The sequence below is a fragment of the Brassica oleracea genome, unplaced genomic scaffold, assembly GCF_000695525.1.
Source record: "Brassica oleracea var. oleracea cultivar TO1000 unplaced genomic scaffold, BOL UnpScaffold00940, whole genome shotgun sequence".
NCBI lineage: Eukaryota > Viridiplantae > Streptophyta > Magnoliopsida > Brassicales > Brassicaceae > Brassica > Brassica oleracea.
Genome location: NW_013617535.1, coordinates 12,913 through 34,114, shown reverse-complemented (window position 1 = coordinate 34,114; position 21,202 = coordinate 12,913). Strand labels below are relative to the sequence as shown.

General features: G+C 36.6%; 2 protein-coding genes and 1 non-coding gene across 5 annotated transcripts; 1 reads left to right on the top strand and 2 right to left on the bottom strand.

The window, feature by feature from the left end:
- Nucleotides 1-1,718: 1,718 nt before the first annotated feature.
- On the bottom strand, nucleotides 1,719-3,510 carry LOC106320484 (protein SYM1). 2 transcript variants are annotated; one of them, XR_001265848.1, is made up of 7 exons: nucleotides 3,087-3,510; nucleotides 2,872-3,012; nucleotides 2,670-2,783; nucleotides 2,411-2,584; nucleotides 2,218-2,329; nucleotides 2,064-2,124; nucleotides 1,719-1,955 (listed from the first exon to the last, which is right to left on the bottom strand). XR_001265848.1 is itself a non-coding variant. In XM_013758853.1 (7 exons), the coding sequence occupies exons 1-7, from the start codon at nucleotides 3,432-3,434 to the stop codon at nucleotides 1,950-1,952; spliced, it is 960 nt and encodes a 319-aa protein (XP_013614307.1). In that variant the 5' UTR covers nucleotides 3,435-3,510; the 3' UTR covers nucleotides 1,719-1,949. The 2 variants fall into 2 exon arrangements, 1 of the variants encoding a protein (XP_013614307.1); XM_013758853.1 differs by having other exon boundaries at nucleotides 2,218-2,333.
- Nucleotides 3,511-3,623: 113 nt separating this feature from the next.
- TRNAQ-CUG lies at nucleotides 3,624-3,695 on the bottom strand. The gene has a single exon. It is a non-coding gene; the product is annotated as a tRNA-Gln (tRNA).
- A 3,874-nt stretch (nucleotides 3,696-7,569) lies between these two features.
- LOC106320491 (protein STRUBBELIG-RECEPTOR FAMILY 3-like) lies at nucleotides 7,570-11,943 on the top strand. 2 transcript variants are annotated; one of them, XM_013758858.1, is made up of 16 exons: nucleotides 7,570-7,682; nucleotides 7,790-7,951; nucleotides 8,072-8,201; nucleotides 8,280-8,354; nucleotides 8,448-8,513; nucleotides 8,597-8,668; nucleotides 8,736-8,807; nucleotides 8,893-8,964; nucleotides 9,045-9,110; nucleotides 9,194-9,259; nucleotides 9,339-9,727; nucleotides 9,801-10,452; nucleotides 10,532-10,670; nucleotides 10,746-10,882; nucleotides 11,194-11,350; nucleotides 11,440-11,943. In XM_013758858.1, exons 2-16 carry the CDS (start codon nucleotides 7,849-7,851, stop codon nucleotides 11,539-11,541), a joined length of 2,298 nt encoding a protein of 765 aa, XP_013614312.1. In that variant the 5' UTR covers nucleotides 7,570-7,682; nucleotides 7,790-7,848; the 3' UTR covers nucleotides 11,542-11,943. The 2 variants fall into 2 exon arrangements, with proteins under 2 accessions (XP_013614312.1, XP_013614313.1); XM_013758859.1 differs by lacking the exon at nucleotides 8,736-8,807.
- The last annotated feature ends 9,259 nt before the right edge of the window (nucleotides 11,944-21,202 follow it).

Genomic DNA, 21,202 nt, shown 5'->3' with positions numbered 1-21,202 from the left:
TGATGTCATTATCGAGATTTGGGAACTGAAAGCGAAGGTGATGGGAGTGAGTGACGGTGTAGCGTTTGAGTTTTGTCACGTGGCATAATTCACATTGTAGTAGATTTGGGCCTTATTAAAAGTATTCTGCATTCTCTATTTTGTCTTTCAGCCCAATTTGGCCCGAAAATTGATTTAGTTCTAATAATACTTCCAATTCCAAATAGGTTGGGCATTTTTCCTCGGGCCAAAGTATCTACCTAAACGAGAACAAAAAAAAAGAAGCCGAATCCGAACTGCCATGCAGAAATATCTAAACAAAACTTATGAGCTGATACTTTGAGGTTTGTTTATAATATGAACCGAACCGAAATCTGAACTAAAATCAGGAGATATCCGAAATTAATTAAATATGTTAATATTTTATATATGATAAAGGTAATTTAGATATTTAATAGTACTCTAAATATTTTTGTAGTTTATTTTATTTGTTATTTTGAATACTTTTAGTTAGTTTATACCGTTTAACTAATTTTTAATTGGATTTTTGAATTATTTATATATTTTATTTTTTTGTCAATTTTGACGATTCAGACATTGGTTACTATCTGATCCGAACCGAAACCAGAAAGAACCGAACCGAACCCAAAACTCAAATGAGACTTACAAGCATGATACTGAAAATTCAAAAATTCAAAAAAACAAACCGAAACCGACAGGTCCCCGAACGCCCAACCCTACTTCTAAAACCTCTTGTGAAAACTTTATATACTTTTAATTAGATGGAATTTGGATTTTGAATTTGATATAGTACGGTGGATTACATTGTATTTCTTTTTTGAATTACAGACTGACAGAGGGATATCATATCATGAGCCTTTAATATGTTATGCGTATACATAAATTGCCAAAGCGACCGGTTTATTTTAGATCGGTTTACAGATGTGACTAGTTAACATTTTGGGGAGAAATAGATGTAGAAGCTGAGACCAGAAGTAGCTGTTTGGCTCTTGCTGGTTGTAGTTTCCGGGAGTGCTTGTTACTCTTGTTAAAAATAAATGTAGAACCTGAGTCCTAAGATGATACAAAGTACAAACGAAAAACAACTTTCACTAAAAATTACATTATATCTTTACAGGTGCGTTGCTCAAAAGAAAAATCTTTACAGGTGCATAATTAAGAGAGTTTATAAAGAGCTACTAAAAGTTAACAGGAGAATTAGTATTACGTAATCACTGTCACTGGTAAACTAAATCGAGACGGCATATGATCAAAGCATTGACACAACCGGAACTTTAAATAAACCCAACAAACTATCGTTAAGCAATGTGTAACATATAGTTTTGAGACTACGATTTTAATGCATACAAAAGACTATACGATAGAGCGTACGATGAAAGTGATCCATCACCACCACATGACATCACTATCATATATACACATGGCCCATGTGACATGGAATTCAGAGTCGGACTACGATGAACATGGCTTCTTTTCAGCCACAAATGCAGTGGAATCAGATGATGGCCAAAGATGAGAGCCGTGTCTCCAAAGAAACTTCACAGTTAGATCATCACCAGACCAAGGAAATGAGACTTATGGTAATGTGAAAACGGAGACGGATGCAGAGAATGAGAAAAACTGTTGGAGATCAAAACTGGTTGGGGCCAGAAGGTGTTACACGAGTTATCTCACTCGTGAAGAAAAGTCCTAAGACTTGAGATGAGCTTCTAATGTTATTTCTGATAAAACTGTACTTTCTTTAGTTCTTATGCCTGAGCATTGTGAGCCGCTCAATCTGTTCTATTTATCGGCTGGTGTTTGTGTTTGATGTATTACACAATATACATGTTCTAAACTTCTATATTTAAATTCCTATCTTATATAAGAGAAAGAAAAAAACTATTCTTGATGTTCTTCATCACTTTTGTGCTTGCAGTCTATAAACTTGAAGCTACATGCAGTATCTCCTAGTCCTGTTAAGTACAAAACAGCTTAGAAAAATTCTCAGCAAAAACATCCAAATGCTCAAGATTGAATTTTCAAGGCAGATTCTTGAAACAAAAAAAGAAACATTTACAAACCTCAGTACTGCTGGAGTTTGTTTCCCCTATAGTTTGCGCCTCTGCTTTTTCATTTGAGTAACTTCAAGAATTCAAAATTGACAATTAGCAAGAAGCTTAACTCATATGTTGAAATAGAATGGAGACAACAGATTAAAGATGAAGGAAGACTCACGTCGACAGTATAGTAACCCAAATGAGTTCAATACAATCCACCCAAAGAAGCCTTTGGTCTACAGGAATTACACCATATGTAACCAAGTGAGCCAATGGCCAAAGCTTCCACCCTGCCTGCACAAAATCAAACCAAATAAAACATTGTCTTATATGATTATTATTAAAACAAAAAGGCAAGGAGAGATTATTACAGTGATCATTGGCCAAAACGTGGTCTTTATTTCGCCGAAAATCTTATCTGGGGACTGGAAACGCAACAGCCCTAAAACAGTATAGTAGATAGTGTTCCAAATCGCTGACCACACGGTTTGATCAAAGGCAACTTTTGCAGGGACAACCCACCAATCTTGAAAAGGAAACAGAGCCTTGTAAACCCAAAAAAAAAAAAAAACATGTTATTACAACCTATGTTAACAGAAAAAAGAATAGACTTTTTTTTTATTGTTTTACCTCGCAGAATTGGTAGTAATAATGAGAGAGCGAACCATGGAGAGTGAAACCAACAAGACCTGATCTAAGAACACGAGTTCTATCAAACTCAAACAGAGGCTTTCCTTCGTAGCACTGTACATAGCCAAAAAAAAAATGGTTAAGACAGAACTCGAAAAATGAGAAGTTTTTTTTTAGTTTAGTTTAGTTTATGTAATTTTACTTGTGCAATCCAATCTCCTAGAGAATACACAACTCCGCTGATGGCCATCTTCGCTAAAACAGGGTTTGTTTTGAGGATTTGCTCATACGCAACCCAGTTGTGTTCAGGTGCGTATCTAAGTATCTCGTACAGAGTCCAACCCTAAAGAAGAAGAGTAACGATTGTTATATAACACAATCACAGAAAAGGAGAAAGCTTTGACACTAAAAGCTTACATGCCAATAGTCATGATCGATGGAGAGAAGCTTGGTGACGGCAACGGTGCCGGCGGCGAGAACTATGGCTGCGTTGATCCCTCGGCTCATCAGCCGATCGGAGTCTCTATCTTCTTCTTCTCCCTTTGGTTCTTCTTGTGGATCGAAGGTGTCACTCTTCTTCACATCGATTGCTTCTCTGTCTTCAGTGATTGATCTAACAACGATCAAGCTTCTTCGCTCTGTAATCCTCTGTTTCTGAGTCTTTAAACGGTTTAGTCTGAGGGATTGGGTATGGGTTCTGATCGATTGAGGAAACTTCACGGAGAGGATTATGGTGGTGGTGGTGGAGCAGCATAGAGATGCCATGGGCTTTGTACTAAGGAAGAGTCTTTCCCAGTTTAACTCTTCTCGTTGGTTTTGTCGGAACAAAAGTGCAGACTTTGGTGACCAAACTCGCCTTTATTGCGATACTGACCGAACCGGAGTTTGATTAAGATAAACCGATAAGCTCAAATGAGACCCGGTTTGCAGGCTAGTAAAGCAAAAAATAAAAAAAGGTCCTACCGAGATTTGAACTCGGGTTACTGGATTCAGAGTCCAATGTCCTGACCACTAGACCATAGGACCAGTTGCTATCAGTTACTTTAGGTCCGTTTAAGAAGGAAATGTATTATTCGCCATGGTGGCCACCGAGCAGCAGTCTTGGGAAAAGCTCCGATCAAAGTAATAGGAGAAAACTGTTTTCCGTTGTGACCAGAGCCGTGAGTACAAGTGACAACTACCAATTTTTTAAAAAAGTTGGCTTAGGGCATATTATTTTTATAATTAATTTAAAAGGCATAATTCCAAAATAATATTCTATATGATCATCAACTCATAAAAACATTTTGAAAAGTTGTTTTAATTTGAACATTATTATAACAATTAACTTTATTGATTTCAAATCCAATGTAACAGATTACATGAAACATAAGTTACAAAAAATATGTTATTAAGAATAAAATTTACTAAAAACAACACTAACACGATGCTTCTTAATATATTAGTAGGACATACTGATCCGCTAGCTTTTCTTCACATCGTTTTTGGTTTTGTAAGATCTTTTTTTGAGGCTCTCAACTGTTGTGAGTAAATACCTTTTTTATATAGATCATTTGATGCAATCCATCTGTTACATCATAATCTGCTCCAACACATTCCCACTGCAGGAGATAACATGCTTCTTTGTAACCGTCCATGGCATTGAAATTATTTTGCTTTTAAACCTACAAATCCATATCTTCCATTCGTTTTGCTGTATGAATATCTGCATACCGCTTCTTGCTTTTAATCAAACGCTCTCCCATTCGTTCCTTAGTATCTCGGATGAAGAAAATGTGCCTATCCATTCATCATAGACGTGAAGAACCATTACATCCGAAAGTGACCACATCGTTTGAAAACAAACTCTAGCTTCTTCCACCATGAAAATCAACTCCATGAATGTGGAATAATGAAACTCTTTTAATCTCTTCACCCAAATCATGTGGATTGTCCGAAGAAATAATGATATAGATCCGACCAACAACATAGGTGATATACGCCGGTGAAAGCACGAGGAAGAGCACAAATGGTGAGACGGCAACAAGACGCAATTTGGATCTCTCCGAATCGGAATATATGATGTCCAATTCGACATGAACTAGTTTGATTACTTAACTATTACTAACTATAAAGAAATCAAATAAGAAACTTCGACGGCCGAAGCCGCCGTTTTTCGGTGAAAAACAACAGTGACGGTTGTTTGAAAAAATCGCCGAACCTTAATTAATACTGTTATTCTTAGAATTTGCTTGCTATAATCACAATTTAAAGTTAGAATCAATTAATTGCAGTAATATCCATTTTAAACAAAAAAACATTATAATATTTTCCTCTTATTGTTTATTTTTATAAAATTGACATTGTAATAATAAAAAAAACATACTACTCTAAACCCAAATCCATATTGATATCATTGGGATTATTTTCTCTTAGTCTATATTATTTATTCTAAAACTTTAAAGTAAACATTATGATATATAATTTATACTACAAATATGGTGTAATGTTGCAGTTTTATTTATCAAAATAAAAATACAAAAACTATTAAAACATTTTTGACAAATTTTTCTTTCAAGACTTATTTTACAAAACTAATCATATTTTATTATTTTATTGTAGCAATATAGATTATCAATATGGAATGACCCTTGGCTTCCATCCACTCGCCCGAGACCAGCAAATAAAAATCAACACAATCTTTACCCGGACCTAACAGTGGATGCTCTTATCGATGGAACATCACGATCATGGAACCTACAGGTTATTCGGGCTCTGGTGGATCCGCAAGATGTGAAAATTATTCAAAGTATTCCTATCAGTATATCTCATCTAGAAGACCGGAATGGATGGCATTTTACAACCAATGGCAAATACACGGTTAAATCTGGATATGAAGTGGAACGAGTATATCCGGATAGAGAAATAATGCCACCCCAGTTTGGCCCTTCGATAACACCTTTGAAGGCGTTCTGTTGGAAGTTACGCTGCCCACCCAAGTTGAAACATTTTTTATGGCAACTATTGACGGGATGTATAGCGGTTAAGAAAAATTTGAGGTCAAGAGGAATGCAAGGAGATACTGTTTGTGACCGATGTGGTGCTCCCGAGGAATCAGCTAATCACGTGTTTTTTGAATGTCCACCGGCGGTTCAGGTCTGGGCACTTTCACGGATCCCGATGAATCCAGATATTTTTCCCACTCAATCTTTGTTTACCAATATGGATCATTTATTTTGGAGAGTTTCTCCTGAAATGGAGGATCATTCATTTGCTTGGATTCTCTGGTATATATGGAAAGGTAGAAACAACAAAGTTTTTAGCAATTTGGATATGGACCCGAGAGATACTCTCAAACTGGCAGAAACGAAATCGTTACTTTGGGTGGAAGCACAAAATTCTCAGACTCAAGATATGGAACGCACCCAAATTCAAGTATCTTCGATAATAACGAGTATACCAGGTAGATGGTGTTTTACAGACGGATCTTGGAAAAATGAGGATAGCTTTTCAGGGCAAGGATGGTATAGCACCCTGGAAGGCTATGATGGACTAATGGGAGCAAGAAATACGAGAGCGAATCAGTCGCCACTACACTCAGAGATAGAGGCCCTTATATGGGCAATGAAATGTATGAGGAATCTTAGACAAGCATGGGTTACTTTTGCAACGGATAGTGCTCAATTGGTGAAGATGGTGTCGGAACCAGAAGAGTGACCAGCCTTTGCAAGCTATTTGGAAGACATAAAAGTTTTAAAGAGGAGTTTTAACAGCTCAGAGATCATTCATATACCACGGACACAGAACTTAAAGGCGGACAGTCTCGCACGCAGTGCAAGAAAGCAACCATCGTTTGTCGTCCATATGGATGTAGAGCTACCGGGGTGGTTCGCAGAGTCTACATGAATCTGCTTTGTTTGCTGAAAAAAAAAAAAAATTGTAGCAATATAGATATTTTTGGTCTATTGCGCCAAAAATCCTTAACACGACTCTGGTTGTAACGATTTGATCTTGCATGTTATATTCGGTTTGGTGTTCACTCAGGAGCGCAAGACAACTTCATCTAGTTTACCACTTCTAAACGCTACGTTTGAGGAAAGGTGGCAATCTCAACGATCAATATTAGAAAATAACTCGTATTACACTGAGTCATATTCCCTAGGACATGATTAACTCCAATTTTTTAGCCGAGGTTCTTAACTCATGATTTGACATTTTTTTTTACACTTTTTGACTAAGAAACAGTTAAAGTCAAGAACCGTCAGCTAAAAACCGTCTTTTAGCTGAAGATAAGAATCCTAGTCAACAGAACGAGGTTATGGTCTTAGTCCTTATTTACATTACGAGATAAACAGCGAGATGCTGCACAGAGCACAGGTAGTGTAGGAAGTGAGTGACGTCATCTGATAGTGACTGGCACGTGAGACACTCGCCAGCAAGAAAACAGATGTGAGAATCCAATTCCAACTAGACCTTTTCTTCCTTGCGGCCACTTTTGTCTTTTTCACCGTTTCCACTTTTCACCACCCCCTTCTATTCTCCATCCACGCGCCTTGGCAAAGCGCGTGTCTTTCAGCACACCGGTCACACTAACAGAAATACCAATTATTCTCTGTTACTGTCCAAAAAAATTGGACAAGTTTGAAACAAGTCGCTGGTCGGATTTGGAATCTTAAACAAAAAAAGACAGTGTTACAAAAAAAAACCAAGAATGCAACTTGATAACAGTTGTACACATCATGGCGTTAAATCATTGATTAATCAATTGAGTTTTCATTTGATTAATTATGTTAAATGGATGTTGTACTGATCTCAAGCAACAGTATCATTGGTCAATTTTTAATTCATATAAAACCATGAGCAGAGTTTCCTGGTTGTTTCAGTAACAAAAAAAAAAGTTTGCATTTTTTTCTGGATTGGGTTTAGTATTTTTTTCTGGATTGGGTTTAGTAATAAAAGAATAAAAAAGAAGACTTTCCCACTTTTAGTTTAACACACCAACCATTCGTTGATGACGATTCCTCTGCTTTTCCAGTAAGTTTCACTTTATCTTCTCTTCTCGAGATTGGTTAACTTCTCCCTCGATTGGTTATGGATCTTGTCGCTTTATTGATGGTTCTTTGATGGCTGCTTGTTTACAGATCCCTAGACATCGTCTTGTTCGATTAATGTTTGGTTTACTTCATCCTGACTTGGAACAATGAAGAGATCTAAGCTCTACTGTCTTCTTCTTCTTCCTCTGCTCTTGTCTCTGCTGATTTTGTCTCCTTCCTTCTCCTTTGCTGCTACTAATCCTGATGATGGTAAACACTTCTAGATTTACTTTTATGTTTGGTCTTAGTAGATTTGAATTATAATATCCCCAAGTGAGATCTGTTTATATTGCTTGAGAATTAACCAGCATTGTTGTAATTTTGAATCAGTTGCTGCAGTGAACGGCCTGTTCGCTGCACTTGGATCACCTATTCTCCCTGGTTGGATTGCTGCTGCTGGAGACCCATGTGGTGAATCTTGGCAAGGCATTCTCTGCAATGGCTCAGATATAATAAGCATGTTAAGTTCTTTTCACAGAGACTAAACAACTATCATTCATTTCTTTATGTTAATTATGTTTTTTTTTAATGGTTACAGAACCTTAAATGACGCCAGTTTGGGAGGAGAGCTTGGTGACACCAACTTAGTTAGGCTCCATTCTATCAGGACAATGTAAGCATTTTTTTCCACACAACATGTTACAATACTGACAAAGCCATATCTCTTGTAACGTTTTGTATGTTTTACTTTGCTCTCTTTCTCCAGAGACTTCAGCAACAATCATATAGGAGGAAGCATACCTTCTACTTTGCCGGTTACATTGCAGCAATTGTATGTATACAAAACCTTATACCAGTTTGTATGTATATACTATATAGTTTGTTGATTTGAAATGGTCTTTACCATTTTGGCAGTTCTCTTTCATCTAATCAGTTCACCGGAACAATCCCTGAATCTTTAGGAACACTAAGTTCTCTGAGTGACATGTAAGTTCTCTTATTACTACCCAATATCTGTCTGAATATTTCTAATTTATACTATATTCTTTTTCAGATTTTTGAATAATAATAATCTATCAGGAGAGCTACCTGATGTGTTTCAAAACCTTGTTAGCCTGATTAATCTGTATGCTTCTTCTTTTTTTATGAATGGTTTTGTGAACAGTTACTGTTTCTATGGGTTCCTGTAGTGATCTAGTATCTTTGTGCAGAGATATATCAGCTAACAATCTAAGCGGCATGTTGCCTCCTTCAATGGGGAGTTTGTTAGCACTTACAACATTGTAAGTTTTTGTTCTTTTTTAATTTTAGCCTTTTCTTGGTTTCCTTCTTCACCAAAGCTGATATATGTGAGTTTGCTCAGACATGTTCAGAACAATCAGCTCTCAGGAACTCTAGACGTTCTTCAAGACCTCCCTCTTAATGACTTGTAATGTTTCTTTCTCTCACAACAATGGCTCCAACTCTTTAGCAGTGATTGTCTTTGTTGTTTAATGTGTTTCTTGGAAACAGAAATGTAGAGAATAACCTCTTCTCTGGAGCCATACCGGAGAAACTACTAAACATTCAGACATTCCTGTAAGTATTCTCTAAACATTCATGTTTTTTTTTTCTCTCTTTCAATTGCTTTTGTTTATGCTTAAACTTGGTAATGCAGAAAGGAAGGGAACATGTTCAACTCCACCACAGTTGTTGCACCATCATTGTCTCCGTCTATATCTCCAACAAAACCTTCTCCTCCTAGGCGACCATTCTTTGGAGTCCCACCACCTCCTGCACCTGAAAGAAACCGAGGGAAAGCTTCTGATGGACCTTCACCTTCAGAGGAATCCAGCTCTTCACATACTAAACGGATAGTCCTCATATCATTTGGTGGCGTCATCCTCTTCATAATCCTTGTTTTAGCATTACTCTTGCTCTTGCCAAAATGTGCAAGACGAAGAAGAGTCTCTAAACGGCATCAAGTTGGTGCTGACAGAGTACACAGAGAGAATCCTCTGGAGAACATGCCTCCTGTACTGCCACCACCTGTTCGGTCTGAGAAAGGTAAAAAGATTTTGAGATTATGCAATGTTTTTTTGGACATTGCTTACCTAACGTCATTGTCCTTATGAAACAGTGCCCTTCACCAAAGCTGGACAAGAACCAAAGGTTTTTCATGACCTTGAACGGTTGCAAAGACCTCCTCCTCCACCGCCGCCTCCTATAACAAGACAGGAGAGTCAAGATATTGACTTTTCAATGTTAATGCCTCCACCGCCTCCTCCTCCACCTCCACCACCACCTCCTCCTCTGGCTGAGAAGGTCACAGTGATGCCAATCAAGTCTCCGGAGAGACCCTTTAAGAAGCCTTCCCCTAAAACACGCTTACATGTTACTTCCGTGAAGCACTATTCAATCGCATCTCTTCAGCAATACACGGAGAGCTTCTCTCAGGAGAATCTCCTCGGCTCTGGCATGCTTGGGAGTGTTTACAGGGCTCGTCTTCCCAACGGGAAGCTCTTGGCTGTCAAGAAGCTGGACAAGAGAGCTTCTGAGCAGCAACAGGATCATGAGTTCATCGAACTAGTGAACGACATAGATATGATACGCCACGCCAACATCGTTGAGCTTGTTGGTTACTGCGCTGAGCATGATCAGAGACTACTGATCTACGAGTACTGCAGTGACGGTACTTTACAAGACGGTTTGCACTCAGACGATGAGTTCAAGAAGAAACTCTCGTGGAGTACACGTGTCAGAATGGCACTTGGAGCTGCTAGAGCCCTTGAGTAAGTTTCCTTGTTTTTTATATTACTTGAAGAAAAAAAGTAAAAGTAAGTTTCTGACTTTTTGGTTAATGTTGATAAGGTACTTGCATGAGGTGTGTGAGCCACCAATCATACACAGAAACTTCAAATCAGCCAATGTTCTACTTGATGATGATCTGAGTGTTCTTGTCTCGGATTGTGGTTTGGCACCATTGATATCATCAGGCTCTGTGAGTCAGGTAAAGTAGTTAAACCCAATGAGCTATTGTGGTTTCTTGAAGCTCTAAAACCAACTTATCTGTTGTATGAATCAGTTATCAGGACAGTTGCTTGCGGCTTACGGTTATGGAGCTCCAGAGTTTGACTCAGGGGTCTATACATGGCAGAGTGATGTATACAGTTTTGGTGTTGTCATGTTAGAACTCTTAACTGGTAGAATGTCCTACGACAGGTATGGGTTCTTCACTTAGTTTTTTTTTGGGGTAAATCTCATAAATAGCATCTTTTTAGTTTATATCACAAAATAGCACTTATTAACCAATAAAAACACTTGATTAACCTACATCCTAAACCCTAATCCCACCCTCTAAATATTAAACCCTAAATTCTAATCACAAAACCTTAAACTCTAATATATAAATACATTTATTTTCACCTTTTAATGAATGCTATTTTGAAGATTTTCTCCCTTGTATGCTATTGAAGGGTATTTTTTGTTTGTTTCTTTGGGGTATATGTGTATTCATGTGAGTTGGTTTATAGGGACCGGACTAGAGGAGAGCAGTTCTTGGTGAGGTGGGCAATCCCTCAGCTTCATGATATCGATGCATTGGGCAAAATGGTTGATCCATCTCTTAACAGACAGTACCCTGCAAAGTCATTGTCACACTTTGCTGATATAATTTCCCGATGTGTTCAGGTAAGAAGCACATACTGAACTATGAGAAACTGTAGTTAGACGAGTGTGATTGTGTTTTGCTTGACCAAAAGGGTGTTTTTTTGTGACAGTCTGAACCAGAGTTTAGACCATTGATGTCTGAAGTAGTGCAAGATCTTCTAGAAATGATCAGAAGAGAGCGTCATGGTTCAGGGGAGCCTAGCGTAGACTAGTGAACTGTAAAGAAACATTTTTCTTGATGATCTCTGTGAATTCGCGGAACCAAGAGATGTTCAGTTCTCAGAAACAACCAAGGGGAGTAAAGCAAAGACATAGAATGAGTCATAATCCTGAGGAAGCACATTCTGCAGCTATAAGAGGCTTATTTCATGTAAATTTACTCAAGGGAAAGAACAGTGTGCTTGCTTCCAATCTCAGATGATTTGATTGGTGGGAAGCTTTTTTTTTTTTCTTTTGTGAATCTAGATTATCCCTGTTTGTTGAAGACCTCTTCTAGTATAAAATTGTGTGTTTACTTGATTCTTTGTACCTGTGTGTACTTAAAAAGATATAATAATCTGCTTTGTGTCTGAATTCTTTTCAGTGCGTGCAACGTGTTCATATGAAACATTGTACTTGTTAATTTGAAACAAACGGATCTGTATTTTGTTAATTACTGAAAGGATTTGCATCATGAGAGAATATCTGTTGTTTTTTGTTGCTGAGTTTATTACAAAGATCAAGGGTTCAAAACTGTCATTATTGAGCAATAGTTGAACTAGGACAGTGAAACAACCAAATGGAAATTACAAGAACCCAAGATGAACAAAAAAGGAGTAATAAATGGGCTCCAAGAAGAACAGACAAAAATTGCTCTCTCCACCAAACCAATATCAGCATCATCCATTGCATTATCCAATAGAATATCAGATTATTCACAGGTTGAATCCAATATTTTTTCACCCCCATGCATAGGCCCGACGTTTTTACCCCAAACTGAAGTCCCTACCTTAACACGAACCGGAAATAATGAAATCCAATCCGAACCGATATACAAAAATATCCGAAAGGGACTTAAGGGTTTGGTACTTTGTTGTTTGGTTACAATCCGAACCGAAATCTGAAATAGGATTAAAAAAATATCTAAAATTAGTTAAATATGTTACTATTTTTATATATGTTAAGTAAGGTAATTTAGATGTTTTAGGGTATTTTTAAAGATTTACGTTCTATTCTTTTAATTTTTATTTGAATACTTTTTAGTTAGTTCAGTTAGTTGAACTAGTTTTTAATTAGATTTGTGAATGTTTTAAATATTTTGAATATTTTTGTCATTTTTTATGTTTTTAAAAGTATTTTGGGCGATTTCGAACATTGTTTATAATACGACTCGAACCGAACCCGGAAGGAACCGATCTGAAGTGATAATTAGTAAAACCCGAATAGGACTTATTAACGTAATAGCGAAAATCCAAATATCCAAATCAACCGATCCGAATCCGATGGCCCCCAAGTATTCATGCTCATGCACCACCTTTTGAGTTTTCGTTTTTATATTAATGGGATATTGAGGAATAACAGAGAGAAATAATAGTGTAAACAAGAAGTCCACCATTAGGTAGACTTTAAAGGATAACACAGTTCCACACAACAACAAAAATTTTGCTCAAAGAAAAGGGAGAAGAAGAAGCTTTTTTTATATAGCGCGAAGTCAGGAGATGATACATGAAAAATTAACCCTAGATCTCCAATTATTGTTTGGGTTGTTCAAGCTCTGGTTTCATTTTCACTTTGGTGAATCACATTTCCAAAGGGTATTTGAATCGAAGGAAAATGCAAATTCTTATCTGATCTCGGGGGTGAAAGGTGATTCTCATAGGATTTGAGAACATTGCAAGCTGTGTAACATCCAAGTAGTTGAGCAACTGTTCTACTTTTCCATAATCTGACAGTTCTTGTCTCAGATTATTTGTTAAGCCAATGTAAAAAAGCTGAGTTTTAAGCTCAGAGCCGGGCCTCAGATTTTCGGGGCTCTATTCGGAAAAAAAAATTTGATTTTACCTAAGAATCAAAAGAAAAAATCTCTGGTTTTCTTATGTCCTTGTGTTCACAAAGAAGAAGCTAAAGAGCCAGTTTTGTAAAAGCATCATTAGAGCATCTTTAATGGAGATGCTTAAAGAATTGATTAGTGGTGGAGCTCACCATAAAAGAGGAAGAAAGGATGCCAAAAACGCCCGATTTAGCATCGATGTACTGTTTCGCAGGCCCCACTGACACGTGGTGGCGGTCCGGATTGGTTCGTTTTTAATTTTTTTTTTAATCAGAGAAAAAACAAAAAAAAAAAAAATTAAGCACCCCACTTGGGGTGCTAGGGTTAATGGTGCTCTTATCCTAACACCCCATAATGGGGTGCTTAAATTTTTTTTTTTTTTTCGGATTAAAAAAAAATTTAATAAACGAACCAATCGCGGACCGCCACGTGTCAGTGGAGCCCGCAAACAGTGCCAACATTGGTGCTTAAATAGGCTTCAGAAATGCTGGTGCTTAAAATTTTTGTGGGACCCACTCACTATTATATTAGTTTTTTGTTAAACAACCCCTCCTAAGCACTTGAGATAATCTATCTATATAAAGTTGGCTTTTCTCCTTCTTATGACATGTGGAAGGGCGATTTGTTGACATGTGTCCTCGTGTTTTTTTTAAATCCTTCTTCATTTAAATTATTGCAATTTACTCGATCAATTTCTAATTATGTACTATCTAATGTTTCTCATATTTACTGGTCCCTAAAATTCAAAAAATAAATAAAAGAATATAAATATATTTTAAATATTTAATTTATTCACAATTCAAAATAGCATAAACTTTCACCATTTTATTATTTACTAATTTTTATTATTTCATTTACAAATTATATATTTATTTCACTATTAATATCATAAGATAATCAAACTAAGAATAAAAAACTAGAGCATCAACGCAAATAACCAAGAAAGCAGGACAAACAAAGAATAATATTCGAAAGGCCAAAGCCACTAAGAAGCAGGAAGATATATGGCTAAAGCACTGGAATCACAACCAGTAGCTAAAAGGTAAGAAACACCTCACAAACTAAACAAGAACATACAAGACGGTCATGCAAGTGCAAAACCACAAAGCTCTGGATAGAAGGGACCAAAGCTCCAAGAGACTAACTCTGCACACCTATACCAAGAGAAATATAGAAAGAAAAGAAACAACTTGAGAGAGGGAGAATGAAAGACAACCACTGATAAATTAGAGACTAAACTTGAGACCAGAAATAACCTTCCAAGCCCACATAGCATACACGAACGAAAACATTATCCAAACCTGAAGTGGCAAACATGGTGAAAGGGAAAGCCACCAGAGATGCGATGAAAGCAGCAAAGAGATGCGAGAATAGAGAGGGAAAGGGAGACGAAACAAAATCAGCAAAGTATGGAGCCGTCCTCAAGATATAAAAGAGAGCATATAAATCAGAACACCAAAAAATAGATCTTGAAAACCAAGACGAACATAGACACTATTGACGGTAAGCCAACAACGATGAATACAACATCAAAGACGACTAAACTCTGGCCCAACCAAAGAGACGCAGTTCCAAACATCAGCTGAAATCTAAGGAAGAAGAGGACCTGTCAATATTGACTGGAACAGCCTACAATGCTGTGAGAATCAACCAAACAACTGAAAACTCATAAACCTGATCTACAAAAAATACCATATAATCTCACAGGTGAAGAAGGCAATGAAGAACAAGAGAAAGAGGTGAATCTTTTTCCGGTGATGGTGAGAACTATCTCACACCAGAAAGGTAACGAAATACATAGACGATGACAGCTCAAAGTCAAAATATGGGGAGAGGGCAAAAAAACATAGTTATAATTTTCAAAAAATAAAATAAAAAACAATTTTGACGCTGAAACCGTTAATCTTATAATCAACAAATGCGTAGATACAAAGTTATTGAAATTCAATATTCTTTTACGTTAGAGGCTCACTTCACTACTAACAAGTACTATACACACAAAAACAAATTATTCAAAAAAAACAAACACAAAATATATCAATATATCACCTACTACTACAAAACACACTAAAAATACCAAGTAATGCTCTTAACAAATAAAAACGACAACAAAATTACATTATCCAAAAATTCATGCTCTTAGCAATAATAAAACAATATTCTGCGCGAAGCGCGGACATCCCCCTAGTGATACTCTAAGAGCATGATTATTGGGAGGTTCTTAGGACGAGGTTCTTAGCGGAATATAAGAACCCGTCTCTTAACTTTTAACTAAAAAAACTAAGAACCGGCTCTTAAATAAGAGTTTTAAGAGAAGGTTCTTAGCTTTTTTAATTAAAAGTTAAGAGACGGGTTCTTATATTCCGCTAAGAATCTCGCCGAACCTCCCAATAATCATGTTCTAAGTTTCTTCCGGTGAGTTAAAACAATTATTATAATATGTATAAATCATTTAAATGAAAAACAAAATAGAGAAAGTCGAATAACTTACGTGCTAATGTTACAGACGCACATAATATTTTATTATGTACACCACAAACCAAAACTTTGATTTCCAATTTGTCTTGCACGGTTGCACATAAGATTACATATATTAACATTACATAAGCAAAAATTGGGAGTGTGGGCCCCACTAGGTGAGGGCCCATACAATTTTTTCGTGAGCTTTGGTACAAGCCCGGCTCTGTTTAAGCATATGTTAATGACCTCAACTGTAAGCTAGGCTGAATTAAGGAATGGAGGATAAACTCTTCTTCACCTCACAAACAGGTAATAGAATCATTAACAGTTATCTGACCAACAACAAAAGTTTCACTACCAAGAAATTATCTTCTTAATAACTTGTTACTCTGCAAACATTTCTCTTTTCGTACAGATAATATTCTTACTATTGTGCTGTGTGGAACGAATGTAGGTCAACGAATTGTACATCAACAAAACCAAGATGGTGATACGGCTGTGCAGTACACAGAGAGGGAAAACAGAGGGCGAGTAAAACAAAGAGATCAGCACAAGTCTTTTCTCGTTTGTAGCCAATAAGAGACCCTTTTTATGTGAATTGAACAATGTGCTTGCTTTTGAATCTAAATGATTTGTTTGGTTTGAAGTTCATTTTAGTTTGTGAATCTTTAATTAGTCTCTCTCTTTCTGATATTTGTCATTCAATAAGCTCTGTGTTGCCTTCGGTATGAAATAATGTACACTTGCTAGTTACTAATCATAAAACTTTCTTAATAGTGTAACATATTCATTGTAACTGTTACCCAACAAAAATGGATATGTAATTGCTAATTGTCATTCATGTAAAAATTTAGTATTTTTAAAAAAAATCTGACACACCACTTTGTTTACAGGTAAACCCGTTACATTTTTACTCGACTAACGAGTAAGCCATGTTAAATGTTTTTACGATACAGAAAGGAAAAAAATGCCAAAAAAAATCCTAAGTCTCAACTCATAAACGTGCCATTTTAATCACCAATTTTCAGTCAAACACAAAAAATCTCATATTTTCGTTGACCAATCTATTTTAGACCCGTTGAAATTCAACCATTAAGTCTGTTAGTAAATAATTAAAATTTTACGGTCCAAAATGATATGGTACGAAAGTATGTGATCTAATTTATTGATTCCAGTTTAAAAGTTGAAAATTAAAATGTCTTATTTAAATTTGAAAATTTTATGTGTTTTTTACAAAATAATTTACCAAATATAAATTATATATGATTTTGGTAATACACGTTACTTTGAAGGTTATAACTAATCAATCAAAAATTTATTTAAAATAAACACAATGGAAGACAATGTATGTGTTTAGATCTTTTGAATTATATATTTTGAGGTTTTGTAAAAATAACTTATATTTGCTAAAGAGGTTTTATATATCTTATATTGCTTAGTGTTTTAAACACGCAAACTCAAAGTAAATTCATTTATAACTTTAAAATATTAAAACAATTTTGTAAATATTTTTTTATAAAAAATCATGTCATCTGTAAATGTTTTGAAACAGTTACGAGTATTATGTTTATGTCTGAAATTACTTTAACTTATATACTTTTTTTATTTTAGGTTATATATGAACTTACTTTCAATTATTTTGAATTTGTTAACATCATTATGCATTCTTAAATATAACTGACTAGGTTTTTGGATTGATCAGTTATAATCTTTTATTTAATTTATTTAACCTATTAAACATCAAATTTTTGAGATGAGACTACTACATAAGATCAAAAGCTAATTTGTTTATCAGAATCATAAAATACCATACATATAAAAATTTCAAATTTAGGTAAGTAATTTTAATCTTCAACTTTTAAACGTGAACTAGTAAAATCTCACATTTATGTTGGCCAAGCTATTCTAGACCCGTTAAAAGTCATCCGTTAAATATTTACTACAGTCTTAACCATTTACTTTCAATTGGTCTAAAATGATGATCAATGAAATATGAGATTTATACATGTTTGACTGAAATTTTGGAGACTAAAATGGTATGTTTGTGAGATGAGGTTTTTGGATAATTTTGGTAAATTCATGATTTTTGACGTTTCCCCCCATAAGAGGCCATTTTCATGTGAATTGAACAATGTGCTTGCCTTTGAATCTACAATGATTTGTTAGGTTTGAAGTTTGTTTTCCTTTGTGAATCTTCAATTAGTCTCTCTGTTTCTAATATTTTTTATTAAGTAAGCCCTGTGTTGCCTTCCGGTTGTGAAATAATAATGTACACTACTTTATTTTCCTATCAAATTCACTAACTAACTAAAATTCCCCCTTCTCTATTAATTTCTTTATACAATCTCTCTAAGAAACTAATTTCTCTTTTTTTTTGTTAATTGGCAAATAAGCTCTAAATTTATTCAACCCAGTAAAACTTTTGTACAGAAGCTATAACTATGGATTATATCTATAACCAGCTAGAACTAGAGTAGAAACAAAGAATTAAAATTTGAAAGAAATCGGATCATCATCTTGTGTAAACCATATTTCCATGGTAGATGCCATTCACGCAAGAAACAGCCTCGAGCGACATTTCAAGTTCGTCAACGTCATTTTGAATGAATGTTAAATTTATTCATAAAAAAAAACCTTATTACATCAAGTGTAAATCTTTATGAATAAAGTCATATCTTCTAAACCCTCCAAAATTCCTATAACAATTTTAAATTCGAGTACTAAACCAAAACTGTAAGCCATTCTTCCACCCTTTCACTCTTTTTGATCTCAAAATACTCAGCTTGTTCCTTATGCCTTTATCCACCATTTTCATAGTAGCCCCAATAGGAGAAGGTTTCTCATTATGCTTTATCTTGTCTCTCTCCCACCATAAAGCATGAAGTGCTGCCTGCAATGCATACCGTAGACAGAACCTCTTCTTCTTTTCCATGCCCTCATCGGAGATGATTTCCAATATGCTCAACCAAGCATTTGTATAATCACTGAGTAGAATCCCTTTAGTTAGGTGCTCCCATAGCTGCCTTTATTGTAAGGATTTGCATGAGCCCATCATCATGAAGGATAAGCCGGAAGGAAAGGATGATAAAGCATGGGAGGTTCTTAATAGAAAGGCGGTTGCCGTAATACGTAAGTATGTTGATCGATCTCTCTTTGAACATGTCTCTACCTACACAAATGCTTTTGAATTATGGACAAAACTTGAATCCATGATTCAAAAGAAAACACCTCGAAACAAAGCTCTTCTTGTTCTACGGTTGGTAAAGTTGGAGTACAAGGATGGCCAGAGCATGATGGAGCACTTGAACAATTTCAAGGGGATTGTAAATCAGCTTAACAAAGTTGATATGAAGGTTTAAGACGAAATGCAAGCCCTTTTACTCCCTAGTTCACTACCGGAGAGTTGGGACACACTAGTTGTCACTCTAAGCAATTCAGCACCGGAGGGAAAGCTTACCATGGACACCGTCACTGATAGCCTTCTAAACGAAGAAGTTCGCAGGAAGGAGCGAGGTTCAAGTTCTTATTCAGAAGCTAACATTGTCGATAGACGAGGTAGAGAAGAGACTCGTGGCCAAAACAGAAGCAGAGGACAAGACCAATCTCGAGGAAGATCTAAGTCACGACCGAGAGTTACTTGCTATTACTGTGGCAAACAGGGTCACATGAAGTCGGAATGTCGGTTTTTCAAGAAAGACAAACAAGCAGGTAATATCAAACCAGACCGGCTCAATCCTACAAAGAAGCATGAAGAAAAGACTACCACCATTGTGGAAGACCAGAGCGAAGAATTATATCTCGTTGGAGAATGTAATCTTAGCTCTGATGATAGCTCATGGATCGTTGATTCTGGTGCTTCTTTTCACGTCACCCCTCATGGAAGCTTCTTCACAACCTATCAAAGTGGTGACTTTGGTAATGTTCAAATGGGAAATCAAGGAAGAAGCAAGATCATTGGAAAGGGGGATGTTATTCTTACATCAAACACTGGATGTAAGATAGTTCTCAAGGATGTGAGACATGTTCCCGACATGCGACTCAATCTCATATCAACCGGAAAGCTCGATGATGTCGGCTTGGACAGTCATTTTGGTGGTGGCAAATGGAAGTTAACCAAAGGAAGTTTGATCATGGCTCGAGGAAGAAAAGAAGGCTCATTATACGTGACTCAAGCCAAGCTTTGCAAGGAAGAAGTAAACGTTGCAAGTGATGACATCGATATATGGCACCGAAGACTCGGGCATATGAGTGAGAAAGGTTTAAGTATACTTTCTAGCAAGAAACTTCTTCCTGATATGAAAGGTATTTCTCTCTCACCATGTCATGATTGCTTAGCCGGAAAACAACATAGGGTCGCTTTCCGAAGATCATCTACGCCTATGAGAAGAAAGCATATTCTTGATCTTGTGCATACTGACGTATGCTCCATGTCCGAGAAATCCAATGGAGGGGCATCATATTTCGTCACCTTTATTGATGACCATTCAAGGAAGGTATGGGTATACCTTTTGAAGTCAAAAGATCAAGTTCTTGATGCTTTCAAGGAGTTTGTAGCCCAAGCAGAGCGAAGTACGGGTCAAAAACTCAAGTGTGTTCGATCTGACAATGGTGGAGAGTACCGAGGTCCCTTTGAAGCGTTTTGCAAAGCTCATGGAATCAGGATGGAGAAGACACCACCAAAGACGCCACAACTGAACGGGCTAGCTGAAAGAATGAATCGAACGATCACAGAAAGAGTTCGGTGCATGCTCTCTCACGCTAAACTATCCAAGCCATTTTGGGGAGAAGCCATAAAGACTGCAGTAGACGTCATAAATCTTACACCATCAGTTCCTTTGGAAGGCGATGTCCCGGAGGAAGTTTGGTCGGGTAAGAAGGTCTCTTACAACCATTTGAAGGTGTTCGGTTGCAGAGCGTTTGTTCATATACCTAAGGATGAACGAGCCAAGCTAGACTCCAAGACTAAAGAGTGCATCTATCTTGGATCACCAAGAGATGATTTTGGCTATCGACTTTGGGATCCGGTTAACAGAAAAATTATCCGGAGCAAAGATGTTGTTTTCTTCGAAGATCAAACAATCGAAGACATCAACAAATCAAAGAAACCAAAGCTAAGGGTTGTAAGGAATGAAGATTCTCATAAGCCTCAAGATCATGAACAAGTGATTGGAGATGATGGCGAAGGGGATCCTATCATGGACCCGAATGGTGATGAATGTGAAGAAGAAGTTCAAGTGGAGCCAGAGGAAGAACATGAGCCAAGAAGGTCTGGAAGAGAGACAAGACCATCTGTAAGATATTATCGAGATGAGTACGTTAATCTTACAGATGAGGGGGAGCCTCAAAGCTATGAGGAGGCCATAGGAGACACTCATAAAGATAAG

Excerpts from the sequence above, each read along its gene's own strand:
- LOC106320484 (XM_013758853.1), bottom strand. The coding sequence starts at position 3,434 with ATGGCATCTCTATGCTGCTCCACCACCACCACCATAATCCTCTCCGTG. Across the intron at positions 2,784-2,871 it reads TAGGAGATTGGATTGCACAA|TGCTACGAAGGAAAGCCTCT; the intron begins GTAAAATTACAT and ends GGCTATGTACAG. Across the intron at positions 2,125-2,217 it reads TGGGTTACTATACTGTCGAC|TTACTCAAATGAAAAAGCAG; the intron begins GTGAGTCTTCCT and ends GAATTCTTGAAG.
- LOC106320491 (XM_013758858.1), top strand. The coding sequence starts at position 7,849 with ATGAAGAGATCTAAGCTCTACTGTCTTCTTCTTCTTCCTCTGCTCTTG. Across the intron at positions 7,952-8,071 it reads TGCTACTAATCCTGATGATG|TTGCTGCAGTGAACGGCCTG; the intron begins GTAAACACTTCT and ends ATTTTGAATCAG. Across the intron at positions 8,965-9,044 it reads TTGTTAGCACTTACAACATT|ACATGTTCAGAACAATCAGC; the intron begins GTAAGTTTTTGT and ends GAGTTTGCTCAG.